The sequence below is a fragment of the Oncorhynchus nerka genome, linkage group LG9b (genome assembly GCF_034236695.1).
Source record: "Oncorhynchus nerka isolate Pitt River linkage group LG9b, Oner_Uvic_2.0, whole genome shotgun sequence".
Lineage (NCBI taxonomy): Eukaryota > Metazoa > Chordata > Actinopteri > Salmoniformes > Salmonidae > Oncorhynchus > Oncorhynchus nerka.
This window is the reverse complement of record NC_088424.1, coordinates 37,083,361-37,095,790: the sequence shown is the minus strand read 5'-3', so window position 1 is coordinate 37,095,790 and position 12,430 is coordinate 37,083,361. Positions and strand designations below refer to the sequence as shown.

The following is a 12,430-nucleotide window of genomic DNA, read 5'->3' as shown; positions in this document are numbered from 1 at the left end:
CCTCCACACTCCCCCTACTGTATTACCTCACACTCCCCTACTGTATTACCTCCCACTCCCCTACTGTGTGACCTCCCACTCCCCCTACTGTGTGACCTCCCACTCCCCTACTGTGTGACCTCCCACTCCCCCTACTGTATTACCACCCACTGTATTAACTCCCACTCCCTTATTGCCTCCCCTACTTTATTACCTCCCACTCCCTACTATATTACCTCCCCCCACTGTTTTACCTCCCACTCCCCCCTACTGTATTACCTCCCCCCTACTGTATTACCTCCCCTACTGTATTATCTCCCCACTGTATTCTCCCCTACTGTATTACCTCCCACTCCCCCACTGTATTACCTCCCCTACTGTATTACCTCCCTATGTGTATTACCTCCCCTACTGTATTATCTCCCCTACTGTTTTACCTCCCCTACTGTATTACCTCCCCTACTGTATTATCTCCCCCCCTACTGTATTATTATCCCCTACTGTATTATCTCCCCTACTGTATTACCTCCCCTACTGTATTATCTCCCTACTGTTTTACCTCCCACTCCCCCTACTGTATTACCTCCCCTACTGTATTATCTCCCCTACAGTATTACCTCCCACCCCCTACTGCATTACCTCCCACTCCTTCCACTGTATTACCTCCCCTACTGTATTATCTCCCCTACTGTATTACCTCCCCACTCCCCCCACTGTATTATCTCCCCTACAGTATTACCCTCCCACTCCCCTACTGCATTACCTCCCACTCCCTCCACTGTATTACCTCCCCTACTGTATTATCTCCCCCTACTGTATTACCTCCCACTCCCCTACAGTATTACCTCCCACTGTATTATCTCCCCCTACTGTATTACCTCCCACTCCCCCCACTGTATTATCTCCCCTACAGTATTACCTCCCACTCCCCCTACTGCATTACCTCCCCTCCCTCCACTGTATTACCTCCCCTACTGTATTATCTCCCCCTACTGTATTACCTCCCACTCCCCCTACTGTATTACCTCCCACTCCCCTCCCCTACTGTATTACCTCCCACTCTCCCCCTACTGCATTACCTCCCACTCCCCTACTGTATTACCTCCCCTACTGTATTATCTACTCCCTACTGTATTACCTCCCACTCCCCCCACTGTATTATCTCCCCCTACAGTATTACCTCCCACTCCCTCCACTGTATTACCTCCCCCTACTGTATTATCTCCCCTACTGTATTACCTCCCACTCCCCTACTGTATTACCTCCCCTACTGTATTACCTCCCACTCCCCTACTGTATTATCTCCCCCTACAGTATTACCTCCCACTGTATTATCTCCCCTACTGTATTATCTCCCCCTACTGTATTACCTCCCACTCCCCTACTGTATTATCTTCCCTACAGTGTTACCTCCCACTGTATTATCTCCCTTCTGTATTATCTCCCCTACTGTATTACCTCCCACTCCCCTACTGTATTACCTCCCACTCCCCCTACTGTATTATCTCCCCTACAGTATTACCTCCCACTGTATTATCTCCCCTACTGTATTACCTCCCACTCCCCCTACTGTATTATCTCCCCCTACAGTATTACCACCCACTCCCCCTACTGTATTATCTCCCCCTACAGTATTACCTCCCACTGTATTATCTCCCCCTACTGTATTACATCCCACTTCCCCTACTGTATTATCTCCCCCTACTGTATTACCTCCCACTCTACTGTATTATCTCCCCTACAGTATTACCTCCCACTGTATTATCTCCCCCTACTGTATTACCTCCTGTATTACCTCCCCCCTACTGTATTATCTCCCCTACAGTATTATCTCCCCTACAGTATTACCTCCCCCTACTGTATTATCTCCCCCTACAGTATTACCTCCCCTACTGTATTATCTCTCCCTACAGTATTACCTCCCACTCCCCCCACTGTATTCCCTTACGCTGCAACTCCCCATTCACTGAAACTTCTTCCAGCCAGGACAATGACAATAGAGACGAAACAAAATATAGACACAAAGTAAACATTTTACTTAATAATTATCAGTGAATCGTAATGATCTTACTACCACACCATTTAACAGGCAAAAATGACCAAAAACGAATGTTATGCATCGTAGATGTTAATTCTTTGTGGGTCGCTAGCTAACAGTTGTAGTTAGCCAGTTCACCCTATTGACTTACTATGCACATTACAGTGGGTATTGTAGGCACACAGTCTGTCCAAGGTTATAGAAGGACAAGACACAAGATAGACTGTCAAGCCATCTCTTGACATCTTTGTAGTTAGGAGTGGCATCTGGGCTTCAAAAGGAAAGAGACTCATTTCTATGCAAAAGGCTGAGCGAGAATTACTGAGAATACTGCTGAAGTCCTAGCATTCTCCTCTCCCATTCTCTCAACTTACACAGCCCCGTCTCTCACAGTGACTCATCCTCTGCTCACCCAAGACCAAATCAAAGCTAATCACCCATTTGGAGAGACAGGCACTAGGGCAGAGGAGTACATCAGCCAGGTAGTACACACTTATCTTTTGGAGAAAAGGGCTGTGGAACATGAAAAGCAATGTAAGTCTGCAAATTGACTTTAGTGGGGGAATGTGTCCCTTTTTCACCTAGCTTTTTCAGTGATGGACCATTAATTAAATTCCAGGCCATATCTCAGACAGACATGCACACCAGTATGACAGAGGCAGGCAAGCAGTTTGTTGAAATATGAATGTGACATCCTCTAGAGTTGAGAGCTGCCGTTGAGACTCATCTTGTCCCTCATGTTGAATGTGGGAAATGAGCTCTACAAATGAAATATTATGGTTTACAACACATTCCTCACACGAGACTGGGAGAACGAGTGAATACAAGCAGACTAAGAGCGCATAAGAATGAGAGTGTAATGAACTGTAATATGAAAGAAAACGTTGGACCATTAGTGTGGGAGTCAACATCACAGAGCTCCAGCCTATAGTAGTCAGTGCTCTGGTAACAGAGCTATACTGCCCTCTGCTGTAACAACAGTACTGCGGTCGAATAAGAGGGTGTTGACACATTTATTTCCTTACTTAAATCGTTTGAAAATGCATCCTTCCATCTTCCATTTCAAAATCATAAAGTAAAAATCACTGATCCAATTCCAAGTAGGATATTTGAACAGACTGGGACCCTTTACTGGCATAATAATATACTTGTAAAGGCAACTCCAAGGATAGGAGGGGGTGTTCTTTAGCCTGTTGAGGTGCACTGTGGTTGAGCGGTACAGGGTCACCATCTTACTAACCAACTAAACTCTGGACTGGAGCTCCGATGTCACATAAAAGTATATTTTTTTATCAAAAACGACAGATTTCAGTAGCCGTTGAAGAGTATGTAATTACACAGCACAATTGGGTGCTTACGTCAGAGCTCCAGTCCAACCCACTAGTTGCAGCTGGAGTTGAGTTTAATTAGCTATGGTCTTTCCTGAAGTCAGGTATGCCTGAAGAGGTTGATGCCCGCCCCAGAGTGGCCCACCAGGTACTGGGACTCCCTGATCAGCTGGGCCAGAGCCTCTACTTTCCCCTTCAACTCTCCTTTACTGTCAAACGACTGGGAGAAGGAGCGAGAGTGGTGAAGAGAGGGAAGGCAGAGAAGATGGGGGAGGAGAAGGCGGGAAAATAGGACGAAAGAAGGGAGAACAGGGCAGGTTAGACTCCTCTATTTGTGGTTCAGTGGTGGGAGAACGGCCGAACATGCCAAAAGTAACAGTGGGCCCAAACAACAAAGTAATGCAATCTATGAAGACTATATTAAAGGGATATTCCACTCAAAATTCAACATGGACTATGGTCTCCCTTTGCCTTGGCTGTTGTCGATCCATCCTGTTCCTACTTTACAGTAAACCTTTTCCTTACGTTGCATATTTATTTTGGATGAAGGCACAAGACCTTAATTGTGAATGTCTAAAATGCATTCAAATTAAACAGTAGGCCTATTCAAAAAGTAGTAGCTGAACTTCAATCTGTGGTTGATGCACAATAGAAAGTACATACTATTGTTACCCTATAATTAGTCTGGGTTAACGCAGAATGAAAATCTTGTGTAATTTGGTCAACAGGAGATTTGTACTGTTGTGATGCATGCTGTATATTTCACATGGGGGTAGAAGGGACAAAATAAAACTTGTTTCCAATAAAGAGCTTTATTTTTCCAGTTTTAAATTGGCCAAAAACAATAAAACATGAAAAAGTGATGGTCCATATAGCCACAAGTGCAGATCAGTAAAGGTACATGTCACTGTAAACTACATGACCAAAAGTATGTGGACACCTGCTCGTCGAACATCTCATTCCAAAATCATGGGCATTAATATAGAGTTGGTCCCCCCTTTGATGCTAAAACAGCCTCCACTCTTCCGGGAAGGTGTTCCACTGGATGTTCGATCATTGCTGCGGGGTACTTTCTTCCATTCAGCCACAAGACCATGACTGAGGTCAGACACTGATGTTGGCCGATTAGGTCTGGCTCGCAGTCAATGTTCCAATTCATCCCAAAGGTGTTTGATGGGGTTGAGGTCAGAGCTCTGTGCAGGCCAGTCAAGTTCTTCCACACCGATCTCGACAAACCATTTCTGTTTGGACCTTGCTTTGTGCACAGGGACATTGTCATGCTGAAACAGGAAAGGGCGTTCCCCAAACTGTTGCCACAAAGTTGGAAGCACAGAATCGTCTAGAATGTCATTGTATGATGTAGCGCTAAGATTTCCCTTCACTGGAACTAAGGGTCCTAGCCCGAACCATGAAACTTAGCCCGAGACCACTATTCCTCATCCACCAAACTTTACAGTTGGCACTATGCATTCGGGCAGGTAGCGTTCTCCTGGCATCTGCAAACCAGAATCGTCCGTCGGATTGCCAGATGGTGAAGCGCGATTCATCACTCCAGAGAACACGTTTTCACTGCTCCAGAGTCCAATGGCGGCGAGCTTCACACCACTCCAGCCAAAGCTTGGCTTTACGCATAATCTTAGGCTTGTGTGTGGCTGCTCGGCCATGAAAACCCATTTCATGAAGCTCCCAACGAAGAGTTATTGTGCTGACGTTGCTTCCAGAGGCAGTTTGGAACTCGGTAGTGAGTGTTGTAACCGAGGACAGGTGATTGTTATGCGCTTCAGCACTCGGCTGTCCCGTTCTGTGAGCTTGTGTGGACTACGACTTCGCGGCTGAGCCGTTGTTGCTCCTAGACAGTTCCAGTTCACAATAACAGCACTTACAGTTGACCAAGGCAGCTCTAGCAGGGCAGAAATGTGAGAAATTGACTTGTTGGAAAGGTGGCATCCTATGACGGTGCCAAGTTGAAAGTTACTGAGCTCTTCAGTAAGGCCATTCTACTGCCAGTGTTTGTCTATAGAGATTGCATGGCTGTGTGCTCGATTTTATACACTTGTCAGCAACGGGCGTGGCTGAAATAGCCAAATCCACTCATTTGAAGGAGTTTCCACATACTTTTGTATATATAGTATATATCTGAAGCCCACCAGGAAAGAGACCACTCTTAAAAATTCTCATTTTTTTCTCATTCTTAAATATCCTGAGAGTTAAAGTTAAATTAAGCCAAATTAGAATAAATGCAACATCCAATATTGCTGATTAACACACGCAAATACATCTCTACTTGGAGATTCATGATAGCACCCTCCACTTGCACACACAAAAGTAAAAACAAAAGTGGCAGCCATTTTCTTTCCCCAATTCCCGAGGCTTGCTGACTGATACTGCCACAACATATTTTCAACAGAGATACACAATCTTCCTACAGAAAACCACAAAGATCGACTCCATGACCCAAGGACATTTTAAATAATTCTCTAACAAAGACTACTGGCATAATTCTCAATGTAAGGAGAATAAAAACAGGAAACAGCATATCATTAGGCTAATCCCATAAAGTTCCCCCCCTCTCCATACAGTTGCTGGGCTACACCAAAGACTTGTCTCTGGCTCCATCATCCTTTGCAGAGGAGAACCTTGAGGAGAAAGGTATGGGTCTCAGAGAATTCTGTTCAGATGCAGGAGAACCAGTTGCCACGACAACATTACATTGAGTGCTTTAGAATCCCTCACTCCACTCTCAAACAGAAAAACACCTCAGACAGGTATGGCTAGGCCAGCAAAATGTTGTTGAAACACTGCTAAAACATTCAAACTGGGTTTGGTCCGCAGCTCAAGTGCATCCTGGGGTCCACCAGACAGTCATTGGTGTCTCCATGATCACAGAATTATTTTTTTCTAAATTCAATCAAACCAGTATTCCGGCATGTATGATTGTGTACAAGATGTCTGACATGCAGAAACACCACGTTGACAGTCAGTTTTCCCCTCGCACAAAAATGTAAGGGAGGAGTGAAGCCAGACAGAACCTCATCTTGGAGATACATAAGTTCTGCTGTAAGTTCAGTGGCGTGTCGCTCACACAGACACCATGACAGGTGAAGTCTTCAGTCACTTTCTGACTATAGGTGTGAGTGAACTAGGAGGCGGCCAACTCATGTGCCTGATTTACCAAGTGGTTACACCTGGTTTTTGCAGATAGTCAAACAGGGTCATAAGGTAGCATGTCGAGTTTAGTTTCATTTTAGTCGATACTTCCTGCAAATAACAGGTGCAGACTTAGCACAGATGACAGTGTGCTTGGATTCTGAGGATAGAAAAAGTGAGAGGTTTAAAATATGTGAAGTAGTCCTTCCTGAAAAGTCTCTCCTACGGGAGGAGAGTTCAGGGAACGCACGCGTCAGCCATCCAAGTTCCCAGGTAGGACGTGTCACGACTCCTCCGTCCCAGAGTCGTCTTCATCATAGCAGCAGTCGTCCTCGTCTTCGTCCTCCAGATCCTCGTCGTCATAGTAATCGTCGTAGAAGAGGTCGGAGCCCTCGTCGGGGGGCGGGGCGCGTGTGCGGACACAGTATTCGGCCAGTGTTGTGGGGACCTTCACCCCGTCGCGCTCCGCTTCAGCCTTAGTGGCCAATACCTGCTTCCTGAGACACACACAGAGATAGAGGGGCTGAATAAGTGTGTGTGCTGTACTCTCTGTCCTTGTGCATATGTTTACCGACCTGATTATCTCGCTGTACTCTCTGTCCTTGTACATATGTTTACCGACCTGATTATCTCGCTGTACTCTCTGTCCTTGTGCATATATTTACCGACCTGATTATCTCATTGTACTCTCTGTCCTTGTACATATGTTTACCGACCTGATTATCTCGCTGTACTCTCTGTCCTTGTGCATATGTTTCCCGACCTGATTATCTCGCTGTACTCTCTGTCCTTGTACATATGTTTCCCGACCTGATTATCTCGCTGTACTCTCTGTCCTTGTGCATGTTTCCCGACCTGATTATCTCGCTGTACTCTCTGTCCTTGTGCATATATTTACCGACCTGATTATCTCGCTGTACTCTCTGTCCTTGTGCATTCCCGACCTGATTATCTCGCTGTACTCTGTCCCTGTGCATATGTTTTCCGACCTGATTATCTCGATGTACTCTGTCCCTGTGCATATGTTTACCGACCTGATTATCTCGCTGTACTCTGTCCTTGTACATGTTTCCCGACCTGATTATCTCGCTGTACTCTGTCCTTGTACATATGTTTCCCGACCTGATTATCTCGCTGTACTCTGTCCTTGTGCATATGTTTACCGACCTGATTATCTCGCTGTACTCTGTCCTTGTACATATGTTTCCCGACCTGATTATCTCGCTGTACTCTCTGTCCTTGTGCATTCCCGACCTGATTATCTCGCTGTACTCTCTGTCCTTGTGCATATGTTTCCCGACCTGATTATCTCGCTGTACTCTGTCCTTGTACATATGTTTACCGACCTGATTATCTCGGTGTACTCTGTTCTTGTGCATATGTTTACCGACCTGATTATCTCGCTGTACTCTGTCCTTGTACATGTTTCCCGACCTGATTATCTCGCTGTACTCTGTCCTTGTGCATATGTTTACCGACCTGATTATCTCGCTGTACTCTGTCCTTGTGCATATGTTTACCGACCTGATTATCTTGGTGTACTCTGTCCTTGTGCATATGTTTACCGACCTGATTATCTCGCTGTACTCTGTCCTTGTGCATATGTTTACCGACCTGATTATCTTGGTGTACTCTGTCCTTGTACATGTTTCCCGACCTGATTATCTCGCTGTACTCTGTCCTTGTGCATATGTTTACCGACCTGATTATCCTGGTGTACTCTGTACTTGTGCATATGTTTACCGACCTGATTATCTTGGTGTACTCTGTTCTTGTGCATATGTTTACCGACCTGATTATCTTGGTGTACTCTGTTCTTGTGCATATGTTTACCGACCTGATTATCTTGGTGTACTCTGTTCTTGTGCATATGTTTCCCGACCTGATTATCTCGCTGTACTCTGTCCTTGTGCATATGTTTACCGACCTGATTATCTCTTCGTACTCTGTCCTTGTGCATATGTTTACCGACCTGATTATCTCGCTGTACTCTGTCCTTGTGCATATGTTTACCGACCCGATTATCTCTTCGTACTCTGTCCTTGTGCATATGTTTACCGACCTAATTATCTCGCTGTACTCTGTCCCTGTGCATATGTTTACCGACCTGATTATCTCGATGTACTCTGTCCCTGTGCATATGTTTACCGACCTGATTATCTCGCTGTACTCTGTCCCTGTGCATATGTTTACCGACCTGATTATCTCGCTGTACTCTGTCCTTGTACATATGTTTACCGACCTAATTATCTCGCTGTACTCTGTCCCTGTGCATATGTTTACCGACCTGATTATCTCGCTGTACTCTGTCCTTGTACATATGTTTACCGACCTGATTATCTCGCTGTACTCTGTCCTTGTACATATGTTTACCGACCTGATTATCTCGGTGTACTCTGTTCTTGTGCATATGTTTACCGACCTGATTATCTCGCTGTACTCTGTCCTTGTGCATATGTTTACAGACCTGATTATCTCGCTGTACTCTGTCCTTGTACATATGTTTACCGACCTGATTATCTCGCTGTACTCTGTCCCTGTGCATATGTTTACCGACCTGATTATCTCACTGTACTCTGTCCTTGTACATATGTTTACCGACCTGATTATCTCACTGTACTCTGTCCTTGTACATATGTTTACCGACCTGATTATCTCACTGTACTCTGTCCTTGTACATATGTTTACCGACCTGATTATCTCACTGTACTCTGTCCCTGTGCATATGTTTACCGACCTGATTATCTCACTGTACTCTGTCCTTGTACATATGTTTACCGACCTGATTATCTCACTGTACTCTGTCCTTGTACATATGTTTACCGACCTGATTATCTCACTGTACTCTGTCCTTGTACATATGTTTACCGACCTGATTATCTCACTGTACTCTGTCCTTGTGCATATGTTTACCGACCTGATTATCTCGCTGTACTCTCTGTCCCTGCTGTCCCTCCACTTGCGGTACATGACGGAGGCGTCCACGTTGGCCGGGGAGGAGGTGTTGGGCTCGTTCAGCAGAGAGATCACACTCAGAAGGATGGTCCTATAGAATACACAAACCGGGTTGGGTTTCAGAAAGTAGCACAAGGCTTTGTCTATCAGAGTTAGGTGGTTGGCTCATAGATCCTGCTTTGTGGGATGCAGGCTAGGATATTTCTGCAAAGTAAGACTTCTGAAATGTGTCAACCTGTCGATATAAACCTAAAACAGTGCTGATAAAAATAAGACCTACAAATTACCTTGACTAAACCCCGCACATTGACTCGGTACCGGTACCCCCTGTATATAGCCTCATCATTATCATTTTGTGTTACTAAATAAACTAAAGTCAAAAATAATTTGTAAAGTAAATATTTTCTTAAAACTGCATTGTTGGTTAATGGCTAGTAAGTAAGCATTTCACGGTAAGGCCTACACCGGCGCATGTGTCAAATGAAATATGGATTTGATTTACAACTTCTAATTTAAGAACTCATATAAATAAATGTTTGTCAACTTGACTTATAGTAAACTTGTAACTGGGTAAACCACAGTGTAACAGGAGTGCTTGTCCTCTGATAGGCTAGGTGGACGTTTCACCACACTGCTTATAACAAATTACATTTCTCTGATCTGCATAGGTTCTACAGGTTGACTTGGGGTTTGGCTAGTATGATTCCTATTCACTTCCAGGAAGTCATGGAGAGGTTCAACATGTCATGTTATCTGGGTATGCGTGACACAGCACAACAGGAGAGAGAGCGAGAAGGGGGGAGAGAGAGAGAGAGTGAGAAGGGAAGGAGAGAGAGACGGGGAGACGAGAGAGAGACGAGAGAGAGACGGGGAGACGAGAGAGAGAGACGGGGAGACGAGAGAGAGACGGGGAGACGAGAGAGAGAGACGGGGAGACGGGGAGACGAGAGAGAGACGGGGAGACGAGAGAGAGACGGGGAGACGAAAGAGAGACGGGGAGACGAGAGTGAGAGACGAGAGAGAGACGGGGAAACGAGAGAACATACTGAGGGGGCGTGTACCTGACGTTCTGGGTAGGGTTCCACCTCTCAGATGGCAGCTCCCCACTCTGAGGGTCATCAACTGGAGGGTGCAGAATGGATATACACACATCCCCATTCTAACACAAGGGAGAAGCTCAAATGAACATAGACAAACACGGTACTTATGCCCACAAATGACAGGTGTGACTAGGATTAAGCCACCTATAGAGAGCAATAAACATTCAGATTAGGACCATGACATTTGTTTGAAAATGAATTACCTTAAGTTTGACTATTTTTCTAGAATTGGGTCAGTGATCCCTTACCTCATAGATGTTGGGGTGCCACATCTTGGTGAGGAAACGGAAGGCAGGTGGCGAGTAGGGGTAGTCAACGGGGAACTTGATACGAGCCTGTGGGACACACGGAGAGAAAGTCATATCAACATATGTCAGCAATATGTCCTAACATGCGTCTGTGGGACCTAACCCGATTCAATGGTAAACCTGATGTTGCAACCTGGTGTTGAGTAGAACATATCCGAGAACAACAACCTGACCCAGAAATAGGTTTGACAGTGTCACTGTAGGCTGGAAGTACAGCAATAGAAAACAGATGCGATGTTAAGTTTACGGGCCTACTACTAACGGAATCCAACCATGTAGTTGACCATAGCCCATGTTGGCTAACTAGCTAACAAAACAAGCTAGGATTAGTGTATCTAAGACAGTTAGCAAAACAAGTGAATTTAGTTAGCTATACCTCGACCTTACCTTGAAATAGCCCCCTTCATAGTGAGTGTTAGGAGGTCCAAAAATGGCCACTTCCCAATTGTAGAGATCTGCTTCATCGACCAATGTTATTTTGAAGCCTTCGACTGGCTCCTCTTGAAGGCTCTTCATTTCTAGCATTAATGCTTTTTGTGAGCTTGCTACGTGAACAGGACCATGTTGCGCCATGGCAAGATAGCCAACTAGTTAATATTGCTAACGTTTGGCGGGGAACGTCGTCGTTTACAACACAGCTAGCAACCTAGCGAGCCAGCTGATCCAGCAAAACTAAAAACGTTTTCTTTGTTGCGATTTCCTCGATGCGCACAATGGCTAGTTAGTTAACCTCTCTTTTGATTCAAGTAGATGGATTTGTTTTGAAATCGCGCAATATCTGTTATCTAGCTAGTTATCAGTATCAAATAACTAATAAAAAAAACCTCATACTAAAAACAATGTGTTGGTATTTTAGTAACCAACTAGGCTCACCGACCTAGCTAAGCCGTGAAGCAAGATAGTTAGCACAAGCTGTTCGCTATTGGTCCAGTGACAATGAATATATATATTTTTAAATGTTACTTTGAAACTGATAGTTATACAACAAATCGTAATGGACCAGCTAAAGACGATACAAATATAAATAAAAACCCCCAACGATGTGTTCCTGCTGGCTATAAATGAGGACAGTTGAAAGCAGTCTCCTCTCCTCTCAAAACAGTCAATAAGATTGTAGTACCCTCTGGGAAATGTAGTTCCGATGTAACCATTAGCATAAAATTATCATGTCAGCGGTGCAAAAAGTATCCATGGTAATCACCATGTTTATTGTAAAACTATTTCAATGAATTGAGAATAGAATGTTTTTTATTACTTGTTTTTGTTCGGGTGGGTTTTAAGAACTACACAAGACATTTCTGGAATACAGCCAATAGTGTGACACGTACAACATCACGGACCTTGTTTTGCCTTTTCGATGCCAATTTATGTGGAAACTAAAACATGCCTAGACGACATACCTATAGATGGGGTGTAGTGGTCAGATTTCATTAATCATGATAACATACTTGGGAAAGGCACATTGACGTTCTATGCCACCATTCTCTCAAATGATCAATCAGATTATAATATGACGTTTACAAACTGCGCCGGGGCTCAATGCAAGTCCCAGCGGTTGGCTTTAAATATGCATGA

General features: G+C 44.6%; 1 protein-coding gene and 1 pseudogene across 2 annotated transcripts; both read right to left on the bottom strand.

Moving 5' to 3' along the window:
* Positions 1-4,892, bottom strand: part of LOC115114023 (NAD-dependent protein deacylase sirtuin-6-like) — a 66,034-nt pseudogene extending 61,142 nt beyond the window's left edge.
* Positions 4,139-12,421, bottom strand: LOC115124920 (ubiquitin-conjugating enzyme E2 R1-like). 2 transcript variants are annotated; one of them, XM_029654416.2, is made up of 5 exons: positions 11,243-12,421; positions 10,796-10,882; positions 10,494-10,606; positions 9,410-9,538; positions 4,139-6,989 (listed from the first exon to the last, which is right to left on the bottom strand). In XM_029654416.2, the coding sequence occupies exons 1-5, from the start codon at positions 11,426-11,428 to the stop codon at positions 6,776-6,778; spliced, it is 729 nt and encodes a 242-aa protein (XP_029510276.1). In that variant the 5' UTR covers positions 11,429-12,421; the 3' UTR covers positions 4,139-6,775. The 2 variants fall into 2 exon arrangements, with proteins under 2 accessions (XP_029510276.1, XP_029510277.1); XM_029654417.2 differs by having other exon boundaries at positions 10,509-10,606.
* Positions 12,422-12,430: the final 9 nt, after the last annotated feature.

What these genes read in the sequence shown, in the direction of transcription:
- LOC115124920 (XM_029654416.2), bottom strand. Translation starts at nt 11,428, where the DNA reads ATGGCGCAACATGGTCCTGTTCACGTAGCAAGCTCACAAAAAGCATTA. An exon ending in ATGAAGGGGGCTATTTCAAG is followed by an intron (nt 10,883 to 11,242) that starts GTAAGGTCGAGG and finishes TGTGTCCCACAG; the next exon opens with GCTCGTATCAAGTTCCCCGT. An exon ending in GTCAGGTACACGCCCCCTCA is followed by an intron (nt 9,539 to 10,493) that starts GTATGTTCTCTC and finishes TGTATTCTATAG; the next exon opens with GACCATCCTTCTGAGTGTGA.